The sequence below is a fragment of the Tenrec ecaudatus genome, chromosome 17, assembly GCF_050624435.1.
Source record: "Tenrec ecaudatus isolate mTenEca1 chromosome 17, mTenEca1.hap1, whole genome shotgun sequence".
Taxonomy (NCBI): domain Eukaryota; kingdom Metazoa; phylum Chordata; class Mammalia; order Afrosoricida; family Tenrecidae; genus Tenrec; species Tenrec ecaudatus.
The window spans coordinates 49532863-49549971 of NC_134546.1; the positions used below are offsets into that span (position 1 = coordinate 49532863).

The following is a 17109-nucleotide window of genomic DNA, read 5'->3' on the forward strand; positions in this document are numbered from 1 at the left end:
TTGCCATGTCAAGAATTAGTTAAAACCATCAACTTTGTACAAGTGCACCTCTAGTTCCTGTTCATCAAATATGGCCTTTACTGGGGATGGCTGGGTGGCTGCCGACAGTAACTGCTGCAGGAGGGTTGTGGGCGGCGGGGGCCCTTCAGGAGACAAGTCCCCAGTGTCAGGAGATAGAGCCGCTCCATCATCTGGAAGTACAACAAAACATGCAAAACTGTACATGTTCAGCCTAAAATGCTTCTTTACCACAGGAGTATGCTTAGGAAACACTGGTAATCAGGTGTAGTATCTCCAAATAAAGTGCCTAGATATCAAAAACTCTTGAGACTCAAACAGCAAGTAAGAATCAGCCTTCCATTTCTTGCTTTCTGTTCTCTGTTCTTCAAGTCACCTGTACCTGAATGTCAACAAAAGTTCATTCTTCCACTTTTTGGTATCTATTCTTAGCATTAGTAACTCCTTCTATCGACACATCCCCATATGATAGTCCTAGCTAACTATTGTTCAGAGATTTTTAAAGTGACACCAATTCAAAGACAAGTCACCTGGTCAGGTGTCTGCTTGTTTCAATGTGAACGGTTGCTGTCTGCTGGTCTTTCCATCTACTACACCCTCAGCCCATTTCACACAATTCACATGAGATTCTGAGTGCTTCAAAGCACATTAATATTTGGTGACAATTCTACCTAATTCTCTAGGCCAGGGATCAACAAACTTTTTTTACCAAATAGTAAGCATTTTTTGCCTAAGAGCCACACAGCTTCTACTACTTTAGAACAGGAATAGCCAAAAGATAAAATATAAATGAATGTATGTGGCTGTTACCATAAAACTTTATTGATACCACAAATGGCTTCCATATTTGTCAACACAGCTGCAGAAGTGGGTGTGGCTATCCTGCACAGGACAGTCATCCTGATTGGGCTATCCAATAATGACTCGTCGCGGTCACCACAGCAAACATTAACAGTTCTCTGGGCATCTAGGGAAATTCCTAATACTCTACAAGTATGCATAATCTTTGAGGTCTCTAGCACCTTTAATACTGAATGAATCTACAGTTACAATCAGTTTACCTTAAACTCAACCTGTTTAAAATTAAATTCACATTTTCTCCTCTTAAAATTAATAAACAAATCAAACAAAACACTGGAATTTTTGTTTTTGTCAAGTAAAGTACTCATTACTCTTTCTAGCAACACAAGGTTGAAGCATCAACCATCTATAGGTTTTCACAGATTCCTGTAAAATTATCATAAAATACCATATATACTCGAATATAAGCCAACCCGAGTATAAGCCAAGGTACCTAATTATTACCTGGGAAACCAGAAAAACTGATTGACTCGAGTATAAGCCTCGAGTGGGAAATGCAGGATGTGGATTAACCCAGAGACCAGAGGGGAGAGACGGAGCGCAGCCACAGACACATCCTTACCAGTTCAGCTGCCAGCCTAAGTGAATCACTACGGGTGCTTCTGCGAATTGGAGCCGTCCACGTCATAGGGCGGCTCTGATTGGTTAGATGTGAGTAAACAAACATTCAAAGCCCTGCAGTGTCAGCGGGGCTTTGAATGAACAGCAGAGGAACGGCAATCACCCACGTGATGTTACACTTCGCTGGGGTACCACGGGCCTGTGTATAAGCCGAACCCCAGTCCTTCAGCACAGTTTTTGTGCTGAAAAACACGGCTTTACACAAGTACACACGGTACTCTACAAGCTACCACAACGCCTGTCTATTGGAACTTCTCTCACCACTCGACACAAAAGAAAATCCCCCATCTATGTTATCTTGGTTTCAAAATTCATAAATCACATTAGAAATTGATCCTGAACCTCAATCCTTGTCATGTACTTCTCCGGCCATGGTTTCCCAAGCTGACCCAGCCTAATCCACACTGTTATAACCTACAGCCTCCATGGCCCCGCAAGCAGTAACTCAAGCTTTTAAGTTACAAGTCTTGAATGACCATAGGGAATAGCAGAATGCTCTATCATTCTCCCACAGACTTGCTGCTTCCTTATGCCCCGTGGCTTCTGCCCTCAGGAATGAGACACCCTCTCATCCTTCGTATCTACCCTAACAGCTGCTCTTTCATGTTCCCAGCTCTGTCTCCTCAGGGCAGCTCATAACAGAACTGTGTTCATATACCTCACCGGCCAAGTAGCTCCGCCATAATCTGGACACAAAGCCAGTACTCATTTTCTCTATTCCTCTGACCCGAGTGAATAATGACCACAAACAAGGATTATTTTGTTCTCTTTACATTCACCACAATGCTTAACATAATGTGGTTCAGTATCAGATCATCAGCATTTCACGGCTATCTGTTTATTTGAGCTCATTATGCAAAACTGATGCAATTTAGAAAAATACAAAGAAATTAAAGTCAATTAGCTTAGATAAACTATCAATATTTTGAAAAACAGATGAATACCTGCACACTGCAAAACAAATATACTGAGCAACATGCTTTGGTTACTTATTTATTTTGTCATTTCATATTTCACCTTAATTGGCTCCATGGTATCCCACTGCTTAGGTGTACCATAAAATAGTGAACACCTAGGTTGTCCCCGGTTTTCTACATAAAAACAATACCAACAAAACGCTACCATGAGCAGTTGTACACATGGGTCTTCATATAGTTTCTATGATAAGTTCCCCAAGATAAAAACATGCTTCCTCAAGCACCCCAAAGGCAGGTACACCAATTTCAATCCCACCACTTCTAGCATGCTTCTGGGTGCCATCAAAGCAGCCAACTCACAGACCCCATTTAAACAGCATGCTGTTTAAATTTATAAATTTATAAACATCAACATTTCCCCTTTTACCAACTGCTTGTTCAAGTCTTTTGCCTCTTTTGTATTGGAGTTTCTGACTTACTTACACATCTATAACTCACTGCCATCGAGTTGATTTCAATTCAAAGCAACCTTTCAGACAGGGTAGAATTGTCCCCAAGGGTTTCCAACACTGAGCTCATAGGAGTGGAAAGCTTTGTTTTTCTCTCTACTGTAAAAAAATACAGTAAGCATTTTAAAATGATACCTGATTGAACAGTTCCCATATCCTGAACAGCGGGTTGGGACAAGATTTGCCGCAATTTATCTTGGTGGCAAAGTAGCGCTCGGCCTGCTTTCAGTATGTATAGTTTCAGCTGCTGGCATCGTAACAGGTCCAGGTCCACTTGTCCTACAGAAGAATAGAGTCCATAAATGCTAAGAGTGCTGCTGTCTAACCTGAGGATGCCACGCTGCTCAGGGCTCACTGCACTGTGCTGCATGTTATTGATTTAATCATAGATTCCCCAAAAATAAAATTTTAACAAAATGCCCAAGTCACACACAATTTAACCTTTCTTCCAAGACTATTGAATTTTCTGAGTTACTCAAAACATACAGCTCGTTTAAGTTATGAAAATCATGGCCATCTCCTATAAGCTACAGAGTCAAATAGGATGCTAATAACTATGAACAGAAGAGGGACAGACTAAGGAAGCCATCCAACCAGACAGCAGACAGCAGGAAAGACCTAAATTCTACAAAGGGAGCAGAGCCGAGACAGGCACAGTCTGAGGCCATGAAGGCTGCACTGAGAGGGGAGCATGGCAATGGGAAAACGCCTGAAGGTTTAAGGTGGGTGGAGATATACTGTCACTAACAGCAGACAAGTTTATTCACCACATCAGGAAACTGGAAGTCCTAGCTGGTCAGTGAAGAAGACAGGGGAATTTGAGACACGCTACAGTTTACATGCATGTAAGCTTTCCGGTCAGAGATGCACAGAAGACAGATGTATGTCTAAAGCGCAATGAGAGAAGTGAATTGGAGAGTCAGGGTTGACAGTCACCATCCAAAAAGCTTTAACGGCCTTCATGAGTGGGAATGACAAAATTCAAGAAGAATGGGTACAAGAAGCCAAATGTTAAAGATGAAACCATTAGGATTTCTAAGGTCTAAACATTGCCAGAGACAACATATGTACAAATGTGCTTGATATAACTGGTGTATGGCTGGTATAATGTATAGAGCTCTAAGAGTCCCCAATAAAATGATTTATTAAAATATCAATAAATAAAAATTGCCCGAGAGAAGAAATTCTCAAAGCACATTCAAGGACAATGCTTAGGCAAAGTCCAAATCAAGGGAACAATGCTGATGACCCAGGGGAGCAAGACATCCAGGGGTGGCCATCTCAGCCTCATAAGGCCCCAGCAATTACTGGACTGCAGTCCGGCAGTCAGAAGGTCGTGAGCACAGCACCAGCAGCGACTGGGGTCAGGGCCTGGGCTGAAGGGGAAGGGGAAAGAGAGAAAAGAGCACAGGCACCTCCTTAAAGCTGCTCAGAAGAAGCCTGGCACTGAGACGAGAATGCTGAGGAAGAGCTCTCCAGAGTCACTCTGAAGATGGCACCAGACGCTGAGTCCTGTGATTCTTTACGAGACCCAAGCACAGGGTTACATTCCAAACCTAACTCAACAGAAAGCAAATCCGTCTGAGCCAAAGACTTGGGCAACGGTGTGAACCTGCTCTGATAAAATGACGAGCATTTACAAGCAGCACTCACTAAGACTGCAGCTGTTGCATCAAAGGTTTTCACTACATACTGACCTGCAAAGGCCTGTTTAGGTGATTTCTTTATTTTGTGCTTTTCCAATTTGCTTCCTGCAAGGTTCACAAGCTGAGCCCAGACCAAGAGCATGGGCTCCGTGAATGGCAGATTGGTCACACTGAATGCCATAGCTGGGAGCTGAGGAGAGAAGACACAGGATAGTTACATAAAAATGTTAAAATGTTGCCAATAAAATTAACAAATGAAATAATTCAAAAATTATAAAACTATAAGAGTGGATTCTGAAATTCCACATAGTTGTGTATCTACAGTTTTTTTCACATTTGAAATTAACTTAAAGATGACATCTAAGGCATATTCACTGGAGCCGGCAGCCTCATCACCAGCTGCTCCAAGGGAAAAAGATGGGGCTTTCTACTCTTGTCCAGCAGTCAGTCTCAGAAACTGGAGACTTGGAAGTTCTACTCTGTCCTACAGGGTCTCTCTCTAGGAGGCAAAACTGACTCCACAGCAGGGAGAGAAGGCACCTTGCAGAATTCTATGTATAGTATATACGACCATTGTTTTTCACTAACTTAATAATTACTCTAACAGAGTGCCAGTTATTCTTAGGTACTTCCTGTACGCTTCAAATACTTTACAATTGTAAAGATTTCTGGTACTATCTAAGATTCTTTGTAAAGTGATCTGATTCCATTTCTCACGCTCACTGCCATCGAGTCAATTCTGACTCACAGTGGCCCCATAGGATACAGTAGAAGGGCCAGTGTGGGTTTCCTAGACTGTGGCTACCTCATCTTGCTCTCGAAGACGGGTTAGTAGTATGGAATTATTGTCCCTGGGCTTAGCCCAACGTGTAACCCAACAGACTGCACTTTGAGTGACATCAAAATCAGGTAACTCACTGATTTTCCTTAGGTACTGCTAATTCAAGGTTTCAAAGTGACAACAGCCTTTTCTACATAAGTCATCTAACACAGTACAATTAAGAAACACTCTCTACATTGGGGGAGTGGGGGGTGAAAGCTCATACCATTGAGTCAACTCAGAGTGACCCTATAGGACACAATACAATGGCCCCTGTGCAGAGCAGCTGGCCGTTTTGAACTGGTGACCTTCTGGTTAGCAGCCCAACATGTAGCCAATTAAGAAAAGCGAATTTTTAAAAGAATCATTTTTACAGTTTTTTTTAAAGTTGAGCTGCTCAGTAAGAAAATAAATTTCATAAATTCACATCTTGAAGTTATTAAACTAGTAATATCTAAGATTATCTGTAAAGTGATCTGATTCCAATTCTCACGCTCACTGCCATCGAGTCAATTCTGACTCACAGTGGCCCCATAGGATACAGCAGGGTCACTATGCGCTGGAATCATCTTGATGATAGTGAGTTTCATTTGGGGGCTTATAACGGAATCCTGGTGGCACAGTGAGTTATGTGTTGGCCTTCTAACGACAAGGTCAGCAGTTCAAAACCCCCATCTTCTCCTTGGGAAAAGGGTAAGACTTTCTGCTTTCTTAAATATTTAAAACTTAAGAAACCCAAGGGGCAGTAGGCAGGCAAAATTACACATTAAAGTTGCATATGCCCTTTTGAAGTCTCCCAGTTAAAGTAAGGCGTATGGATTCAGTAAATGTGTGTGCTATCAGTTCATTTACAGTATGAACAAAAAAGGATCACAGGAAATCATGGAATGGTCTTCCTAAAATCAGAGCTTCTTAGAAGGGAAACAAGATGTACAAGAATCAGATTCTTCTCACATGCTGACAGAGAATGCAGCTCTAGCATGAAGCCTATTTACTTTATCACCTGAAGCTAATAGACATAGACCACCTACCGCCTTTAGCTGGCTCAGTGGGCACACACGACGTGCCCGCATCTCTGAGAACTGCACAGTGATTCTGCCCTTCGGGGTGATACGAGTGACAGTGCCTTCTCCAAACTCGTCATGGGTGACCTGGCCCCCAAGGCGCAGGCGACTGTCGATGCCACCTATCACAGCCAGCACAGCCATGAGGCTGCCCACCTCAGGGTTGTCAGGGTTGAGGAGCCGGTCCTCCAGCAGAGCCTAGAGCACACAGCAGACATCAAGCTGGAGGAGGACACTGGCGAAGCTGCCTAATCTTTAAAGAAGTACTTACAGCTAGGCTCAATTATTTTAAACTCGCTTCTCTAACAGCTATTTCTGTAAGACACATTTAACACTAGAAATAAAATACAGCATTTAGAAAGATAAGCTAAAGGTGAAAGGAATAGTCCATCAAGAAAAATGCGCTTATTTTAAAACGCAGAAACTACCCCTTCTGAGTGCTTCCCTGCCACGCCGAAGGTGATGGAGCGGAGCTGAGAGTTGATGTACTTGTTTATGAGTCCATTCCACTGACTCAGAGAGTGCAGCGTCCGGAGCAGCACCACCACTTCTTCCGCCAGGGTGCTGCTGTGGGTGGCCGTCAGGGAGGCCTGTGGGCGAGCTCGCCTCCTCCTCAGAGTGGATTCTTCAAACAAACACACACAGAAGGAGCTGTACAACTCACTGACCGACCGGTGAAAAGGACACCAAGCAGGAGAGGAGCCAACCAACCTCTGAGCAAGGGAATATCTGAAGAGCAGGTAGTAAGCAAACTGCCCAAGAAACCAAACAGCTTTTCCACAAGACATTTCATGTCCCTGGACCTCTCGATCTTGTCCCACGATGGAAGTACTGCTTGCAGTAAATGTACAGCTAAGATCTAATTAAACACAATAAAAAATTATAAGAAATAAATTAGATAGATGAAGGGATTATGTGTTTTATTCTTGGTGTTATATTTTGTTACAACAATGCAATTAATCATGTGAAAAATGTGGTTATTATTTTACAACCAAATAATTATACCCAAGTTGACAATTGATATGGATAATCAGTGGTTAGAAAACCAAGCTATGCAATAAGAGATTCAGGTGTTCATTTAATTAGTTAAAAATTAATCCTTTTCAGACAATCACACCACAACTCCAGTGAAGTGGATGAAAGCAGAGGGTAAAATTTATCACTTACCCAATGCCCAGCAATGTCTCTAAAAGATCTACTTTGAACTCCCCTCCTTCTCTTCTTCCTGAGGCGTGTTACTGAGCCAGGTACCTAGCTGCAGCAGGTCTACTGTTCTGACAGTGTTCCCCACAGCCACACAGCAAGAGGGCCCCTGGAGTGCAATTACCTGCCTCTGCAGTGAGGTAGCTGTGAAAGGCGTGTGCCCTTCTACAATCTGCATCAGCAAGGTGATCCAGGAAGGGCAGCTCAGGGCACCACACATCTGCGGTGTGAGAGCAATACTCCGCACAAACCCAAGCGTGCACCAGCTCCTGTGCTGCTCCCTACAAACCTGGTTGTTTGGTAGAGCTGTGAAAAGAAAAACAAAGCACTCAGCACCGAGTATCTGAAAACAAACAATCAGCAAGCTCTTCACTCTTCGTATACTTACTATTTTATTTTCAACAATAAGCTAACTAAAAGTCGGAAAAGTTGCTAGATCAAAGAATGTTTTAAACACATTTAAAGTGCATGTACTGACTCAAAGTAGTGTATACATTTCATCAAATTAAAGTCTCCAGGCAATAGGAAAATAACTTATTCAAGTTCAAATAGCAGTTACTTTTTTGGTACATTTATCATATTTAAAAAGACCATGCATTTCAAGACTTTTCTATGATCTACATGGGGCACTGACTCCCCCCCAAAAAAAAACAAACCTAGGCCCCCTGGATCCCAAGCTATATATTTAATTTTTTTTTACAAAACTACCTTATCACCTTTAAAGTACTCTCCACTATATTTAATACATTTGTTAAATTTGTAATTTCATTCTTGGAAATATTTTTCACACTCCTCTGTTTGGATGGCTTACAGCACCTCCCTCGTTTTGTTCTTCATCTCTTCTGTGTCATCAAATCGCTGTCCCTTCATGTTTCCCTTCATTCGAGGAAACAAAAAGAAGCTGTGCAGAGAGAGGTCTGGTGAGAACAGTGCGTGGGGAAAGAGAGGCATGCTGGCTTTTGCCAAAAACTGGCGCACTGAGATGGCTACATGAACAATGCATTGTCAAGGTGGCAAAACCAGCCCACCCTCTGCACAAGCAGGCCTTTTTTGCCACACACTACTACACAATCTTTTCAGAACCTCTAAATAGAAAGCTTTATTATCTGTCTGACCTGGTGGAATGAACGCCAAACTCCCTATCCCCCTCACATCAAAAAAACAAACGAGGATTGTCTTGATCTTTGATTTCACTGCACAGGCTTTTTGGGGTGAGGTGATGATGGCGTCTTCCACTGGCTCAATAGATGTTTGCTTTCAGGATCATAAGAACAGCACCGTGCTGCTACTGGTCTGCCCCTGGGGCTCTCAGCACTGTGCTCCAGTAATCACTGTCAATGACAAAGTGACTATTAAAGTTGTAATTACATTTAATGCTAGTAATTTGGATATTTCATTTTTGGCTGCTCAGGTACTTTAGCCCATTAACCAAGTAAATGTGGTTTTCTTCTCCTTTTTTCTTTTTGGGTACAGTTGTAAAATATTTGGATATATGAAATGTTGTGTTATTCTTGCAGCCTTGATATTCAGGGTGGATTGTAAAATATAAAATTTTTGTGAGATTTCAAAGATTGAGATTATTTTGATAACATTATTTATAGATGTAAAAGATGTGGCTATCACAAGGCTGTTATGATGGGGAAAACCATAAAATAACTAAATTGGAATAAATGTTTTGTATCAGTTTGGAAAAAAAAAGAAGAATAGCACCATGTCCTGTCACTTAAAAAAAGTCTGGGTCGCTTATCAAAAAACAGCATGTTTTCATTCAGCACTCTTTTTTCCAAGTCACAAATTTCAGAGCAACCCTTTCCATTCCCAAATCTTCCATTAAAATTCACTGAACTGAGCTCCAAGACAGCCCAGACACTCCCGCTGCCTTAACTGGTCCGTCTCCAGTGTTCAAGCACCAGCGCACAAATGTCGTCAACATTGTCTTCCATGCAGGAAGCTGATGGACGGTCTAGAACGAGGGTTGTCACCAATCGACATTTCACCTTGTTTGCAATGAGAAAAGCACTGATACACTTGAATTTGTCACACAGCGCTCTCCTTGAAAGGTGTGCTCAACATCACAACAGTTTCTGCAGCATTTTTCCCGAGCAGGAAGCAAAATTTCACATCTGCACGCTGTTCTTTTAAATCAATCATCACAACAAGCGAGGTTCGCTCCTCTTTCTCCTTCCCTCCACGTCTCCTTCCCTCCTTTCTTCTTGTGGTTCGGGTGAAAGTTCCGGAGCAAACTTCCCATCCGCTTCCATTGAATCTATTTACTCATGGAACTAAATCCACTGTGCTTTCCTCCACACAGCGGCACTCTCTCTGCTTCTTCCCTGGTTTCATTTGTCCCTTCCTGTCCCTTCTTGCCTTCTGAGCCGGGCTTTTGGTGTCCTGCTGCCCTTTGGTCTCCCGGTCTGGTTGGTTATCCGGAGCCGCCCCTTCCCAGACCTTCTGTGGGACCGAGCAGTATCTGTGGATCCTGGGTGTGAGCACCATCGATGTCTTCTGCTCTCCGGGCAATGGGAGCTTCCGTTCAGGCAGTCCATTCGTTCCTTGGACTATGTCCTTGAGTCTTTGATTTTCACTATGCTACTCCCCTCCGAATAAAGAGAAGCCAATAAAAAAAATAATTTTTAAAAAAGCAAGGTTCAAGCGTAACTTCTTTTACCAAAAAATTCACTGTGACTAGCAAGAACCTTCCCAGGTGACACCACTGGGTGCATTAACTCAGAGTGAGTTGCTTGATGTTCACCTGGTGGAAAAAATGCAAACTACAAAGTTTTGCCTAGTACAGTACCCCTTTGTATATATCTCAACAATAAACGTCCAACTCCAGTTTTGAAAGTCTGCATTAACAAAATAGGGCTATAGCTGCCTATACAATTTGATCATCCATTCTGCATGGCTATGAAACACCAGAGGACCATGCGGACCAGCTTCCCCGCTTCCACTCATGGTCACCTCACCCGTCAGCTGAGGTGTGGAACTGCCAGTGCGTTATACATTCCCACCTGCCTCAGCCCTGCTCCTGTTCCAAGCGATTGCAATGACTCCCTCCTCTGAGTACAATAACCACACTGACTGACTGACACAGTCATTCACAGAGGCATGCACAACATACAACAGATTCACATTCAAACATTTCTCACTCCAGTATACACATACCATACTCATTCACACACAACACACTCACACACACGATGCCACATGCATTACACTGGCACATTCATGTATGCTATCACACTCACGCAAACTCACACTTAAATAAGATCATGAGCAGCCACACACTCTTTGGCACACTCAGATACATATAGATGAAAGTTAACCCCCACCAACACACACACTAACATATCCACTCACACAACAAAATCATAATTTCACAAATAATGACTCATTACGTGCCTGTCTTGTCTGTGGTCCCACTTTCCACTAGCATGCGGAGCAGTCCACAAAGAGTCTTAGTGGCCTCACTTTGCATGACTTCAGCATGGACTCCAGCGGAGAGACAAAGAGTCTGTAGCAAATTAATAGTGCTTGTAAGCATCATCGAAGTAGGATGCATGTTCCTTTCTGTCTGCTCAACTTCTGAAAATCAAAAGAAGAAATATTTTGAAGTAAATCGGAGAGTGGTCAAACACCTATTTGTATGGATTGGACACTACATTCTTTATTCTGTATTACACTGGAGAGGGAAGCACATCTTTCCAAGAGTAGAATCAAAGAACCCTAAATGCCTGCCTATTCATCAGTCCCCACCTTCCTTGTAAACTACGTTGGAGTTTTTTAAAGAAAATTATCAAAAGTAAAATGATTTCAGGAATGTATTCCTTCAGAAAGTCAATGCACAAGATTAATCACATGTCAAAAGCTGATTTTGGATGAACTCACCTTGTAGTCTGGTGGAGGACAAAACTTAACACACTCATGAGAATGAGGGCCCAGGGTCTCAGACCGGAGGCCGGCTGGCTCTCAGATGGGGAGACGCTGCAACAAGGGCCCCCACTCTCACGGCCACTCTGCAAAGCTCTGAATTTCCCCAGGAGCCCCGGGACCAAGCGGAAAGCTAGCTCTACTCTCCTTCTCCCAACAGAGGAGAGGAAGAGTGACAAGAATTGATTTAGGCTGTACATATTGTGATGATGCTGTTAAACCTACCACTGGACACTATTCAAATTGCACACTCTACACACATTATTTTGACCGCCTGATAGGGCGAATATCGGCCCTGTTTAAACATAAAGGGACACAATTCTCAGAATGATTCCTTGTGGGTCTCGGGTGCTGAGGCAGCACTAAGTACACACTGGCATTCTGTGGTAAAATCCTGTACAAAGGGACTCAACTCATTTAAAAAAAATTCCATCTGGAGCCAAACATGCTATTTGACAATCATGTGCATCAAGAAACTTCCAGAGAGCCAGAGGAACTCAGCCTGTTATTCCATTCCCAGGGTAAGGTCATAAGGACCTCTTCTTTCACCTTTATGTGTCCTTTCCAGAGTGACTCACACATTCTCAGCTCTACTTTAATTAATTCACACTTTGTCACTCTGTGATGCCTTCTGAGTCTGGGACAACAGGAAAGCGTAAGAAAGGGGGGACTAGTGTGGGTGAACAAAGCTGACAAGCAAGCATCCACAGTGTGATGCCAAATTCAGCAAGTACCACTGCTACTAAAGATCCAGGCTCCCAGCTAATGACAGACACTACAGAGGAGGAAGAGCAAGCGTCTGCATCACCTGGTCTTACCAGAGTCATCTCAGATACCAAAGGTCTATTCCAGTTAGATCACTGGTTTCCAAGGCGAGTGTGTACACCTGTTTCGGGCTATTGTGAACTGACTTAAATTAAAGCACAGATCAAAAGACAGGCCCAGATTGACAAAATCCCTGTCTGAGGGGGAGCCCTGGTATCTTTCTTTGCCATTCCAGGTGAAAATGATAGCTCCTCGGTATTTGGAAACAGTGTGTCCAGGTCACCTTGAGCCACCCACCAGAGTCATCCTCGGTGTCCGAATCATCTGCTGACGGCTGGGCAGAAGCTGGTAGTTCTGCTAACTTGAGGTCATACTTTCCTTCCTTCCCCATTCTGTATGAATTGGTGCTGCCTGTGTCCCACTGGACTCTTATCCAGCCATCTTCTCCCAACTCACCAATCACACGACCCAGGCCAGGAGGAGGTCCATCCTAGGAAAGCCAAAATAAAGATCAGTAGAGACAGTACCTCTGTTGTTCAATCTTCTCCAGCATCACACGGTGTCCAATTGGCCACCAACTCTGGATAGGGGGTACACCACTGCAGAACAGTGACAGGCTTGAACTATTAACATGACTAATTCCAAACTCAGTATTAAAAAATATACACCTAGGATCATCACTTCATATTAAATGCCATGAAAATAGCTTCCCCATGCTGTATTCTTCTGTACTGACATACATACTTTTCTATTTTAAAAAATGGTAAAAATTTGGGGGATTTTAGTGGCTATGACGTTGACTCCGACACATGGTAATGTTACCCATGTGCATCAGCGTTGAGCTGCATCCCAGAGAACTTTCAAGTCTCAGGTCTCCTAGCAGCAGATCACCACGTCTGCTAAGGTACTATTGGTGATTTCAACTGGCAATCTTTGGGCTATTATTATTTGAACTAGTAGTTTGTACCACTTAAAGACTCAAAGTCTTTGCTACCTTTCTTTTACAAACAAACAAAAAAGCCATCTTTCAATTCTAAGAGAATACTGGATATGCTCATGCTTAAAACTGTGGTTAGAAACCTAGACATGGCAGGAATGTTGAACCACACCTAAGCACAGCCACACCTGGGAATCATCTTCCCCTCTCTAGGACAGCGGTTCTCAACCTTTAGGTTTCGACCGCATTGGGGATCAAACGACCCATTCACAGGGGTCGTCCAATTCATAACATTAGCAAAATGACAGTGATGAAGTAGTAATGAAAATAATGTTATGGTTGGGGGTCACCACATCATGAGGAACTGTGAAAGGATCACAGCGTTAGGAAGGTTGAGAACCACTGATCTACGAGGAACTGACAAAGATTTGGAAGAGACCTGCACAAAGGGATGAAAATTGACTGCCCAGCCACCAGCATGTGTGTGACACCGCCCGCAGTGTGGACCCATGGGCTGCGGTGGCGCTCTCTGCCTTAGAGCCTGTACTAAAGGAGTGCCTTTTCCTTTTCACTGCTCACGTCACTGTTGCTGCGGTAGACGTGAGCTACTGGCAACAGTGCACCAAAAAGAAACTTCACTTCTGTGTACAAAGTAAGCCACATTTCTCTGTGCTCAAATATCACCAACTCGTGCATCATATGTTATCTATCAACTGCGTGTTTCCTGAGTTATGGGACATTTTATTTCCAATATTCACACTAATAACATATATAGCAGAATATCTTAAGATGTGATTAACCTGTGACTAGTGTAGTAACGAAACCTCGGCATACCTGATCTCCCCACTTCCAGTCCACGCCTCTCATGACCCTGGTTCCAATCTTCATCATGGCCGCCAGCTCTGGACCGGACACAGGAAGCTGTACAGGAGTCGGCTCCTTTCTTGTTTCTTCCAGGACAGTGGCTGATGCTCCTCGGGATGAAGCATTCATGTCGTCTTCTACATTATCAAAACTAGGCCCTATTACAGAATCAAAACAGTAGTCGAGCCATAATTTTTTTGGATTTCCTAATCTTAAAACACACACACAATCGACGGGTACTGATAAAGATTATATTTTAAAAATCTATAATGTATCCTTTATTTATAAAATGAAAATCATTAAAACTGTACTGATTAGCTCTAGGATTTTTTAAAAAGAAAAAACAAATTAAATACAAGCATAATTGGAAAAACTCTTTAGAAGTAAAAGATACTCAACCTTTTTTTACCATAGGAAAAAAAAAGAACCACCTAAATGCTTAACAATGAAAACTTATAGACTTTAATTATGGTACTACATAGTTTTGATACTTGTCAGGCAGAAAAGCATCTCCTATAAACATCCTGGGAGAGTGACTCTTTTTTTTTTTTCCTGAGGGTTTGTGTGTGTGTGTTTCATGGATTTTTAAAAATCATTTTATTAGGGGCTCACATAACTCTTATCACAATCCATATATACATCAATATTGTGTAAAGCACATCTGTACATTCACTGCCCTCATCATTCTCAAAATATTTGCTTTCCACTTAAGCCCCTGGCATCAGGTCCTCATTTTGTCCCCTCTGTCCTCGCTCCCCCCTCCCTCATGAGCCCTTGATAATTTATAAACTATTATTTTGTCATATCTTGCCCTGTCCGACGTCTCCCTTCACCCACGTTTCTGCTGTCCGTCCCCCAGGGAGGAGGTCACATGTAGATCCTTGTAATCAGTTCCCTCTTTCTAACCCACCCTCCCTCTTCTGATAAGCTTCCCTGGCAGACATTTCACACACTGTCTCAAGTCACTGAGCATCGTTGTAAAGCATATGCAGCCTTGCTGGCTTTCCTCTGCCACCCTGACTGTCATAAACAACCAGCAGAAATATGACTGGATGAGAGCCGTATGAGTCTCCCTAGAGAATCACAGAACTGCACGAGCGTCTTACCCAGCTGAAGCAGGCAGCAATGAACTAGACCAGACAACCCTGGCAAACTGAAACAGGTAATAGCACTGTCTGGGAAAGACAGGTTAAAATGGCACAGTTTGACAATTGTTTGACACCTGGGTTGCTATGGAAACATCTATAACATAAAAGTGCAGCTGAGGTGTGGTCAGAAGAGTAAAATTTACTGATGAATTTGAATATGATAAATCATACCCCCCCGCAAAAAAACAAATCGACTTGTTGAAATCTCTGGCTGCTTTAAGCGGACTCAGGAGCGGAGCAGGATCAGAGTGAGAGGACGTAAAGTACAGTACACCTTTGGCTTCTGTTCGCTCTTCCAGGTGGGAGTAAGATCCAGATCTCCCTAAAGGAATGCTTTCACTTGCCAAAAAGGTATTAAGTTTTTGTTTCTCTCTCCTCGTGTGTGTATATTTGGGAGTCGATGGGTATTGGTAAAACCAGGGTTGCAGTAAAATTTTAAAGGGGGAGGGGGTAAAAACAATGCAGCCTTTCTTAAGCTTCGTCACCAGACATCTGAGTGAGGGTCTTGATCAGCAGTTCTTGTAAGGGGGAGGGGTGTTTGGCGTCATCCAGTCAATTCAGACTCATAGAAACTAATTTGTCAGATCCTCAGCAAGTTAAACACAAAATTACCATATAACCCAGAAATTACCCCATGACTCGTGTCCAGCACATAGCCCGCTATGCCAACAGGGCTCCTGGTAATGGCGGCTTAATGAGTAAGTAAAAGGGTAATAAAAAAGTTCTGGAAATAGATCATGGTGATGATTGCAAGTACTATTGTGATTCTACTCAGTGTCAATGAACTGTGCGTGTTCAAATGATAAATTGTGGATTATATGTAGAGGACCACAACTTTTTTTAAAAAAGACAGACGGAGGCAAATTTTGTTATTTTCAAACCTGTCATTTTCAAACTCATATTTTCTTTATTAAAAAAACAGTGTCAACCTACCTATCAGTCGTAGTGCAGTCTGAGTGAGGGCAAGCATTCCCGAGTTCAGCAAGAGGTTCAGGTTGTTTGCCCCATGCTGCAGTGTCAGCATGCTAAGCATCACCAGGAGAAAGCGAGCTTGTGGGATCGTCCCCAGGCTTGGTCCTGATGGGTTTTCATTGGTAATGGTTTGCAGGGGAACTGGCTGGATACCTAATAAGCATGAATACCCACGTCAATTCCTTGCATGTGAATTTAATAGCATATGACGCAGAAAGAATTAATTTCTAAAATATCATTTTTCAATACAGTCCACAGGATAAGGGCTAGTGTCAGGCAGCTTGGCATTAATATATAATGATCCTGTCACATTCATTGCACCTGTCTATGTCCATCTGTCTATAAAATTCACCACACTGCTTTAAGAATCCTCTAAATATACTTAATTCTTTTTTCAATTAATTTCAAGTGTATGTTTAAATTCCTTCCACAAAACCAAACATAAGATTTTTCTGTAGATGTCTACCTCCAGAAGTATTAACAAAGGATACAGGCATTTTAGAGTTTATAGTATAAATTTAAAAAATTAAAAACAATCAAACTCATGACTACAAAATCAATTCCAACACATAGAAACCTCATAGTACAGAGTAGAGCAGTCCCCTGTGAGTTTCTGAGACCTTAACTCTTTTCTTCAGGAGTAGAAAGCCTTATCTTTTTCCCACAGAGCGAATGGTGGTTTTGAACTGTGTATTAAGTGGCTAGTAGCCCTATGCATAGTCCACTGTGCGACCTAGGGCTCATCAATATCATTTAGACACATGAAAATAAGCCAAACTTGTAAAACTTTATTAGTCTATAATATTTTTAAGATTATGTCTTCTGCCAAATTTT

General features: G+C 42.5%; 1 protein-coding gene across 4 annotated transcripts in view; it reads right to left on the reverse strand.

The window, feature by feature from the left end:
- The window catches only part of HERC2 (HECT and RLD domain containing E3 ubiquitin protein ligase 2), a 244592-nt gene that overhangs the window by 120705 nt on the left and 106778 nt on the right, over positions 1-17109 (reverse strand). For all 4 annotated transcript variants that reach the window (XM_075535640.1, XM_075535641.1, XM_075535637.1 and 1 more), the window contains exons 36-46: positions 16237-16428; positions 14126-14313; positions 12652-12844; positions 11062-11244; positions 7784-7965; positions 7168-7315; positions 6885-7081; positions 6424-6654; positions 4624-4762; positions 3062-3205; positions 49-191 (exon numbers count right to left, since the gene is read on the reverse strand). In XM_075535640.1, coding sequence (XP_075391755.1) covers positions 49-191; positions 3062-3205; positions 4624-4762; positions 6424-6654; positions 6885-7081; positions 7168-7315; positions 7784-7965; positions 11062-11244; positions 12652-12844; positions 14126-14313; positions 16237-16428 — 1940 coding nt within the window. The remainder of the gene's footprint in view (positions 1-48; positions 192-3061; positions 3206-4623; positions 4763-6423; positions 6655-6884; positions 7082-7167; positions 7316-7783; positions 7966-11061; positions 11245-12651; positions 12845-14125; positions 14314-16236; positions 16429-17109) is intronic.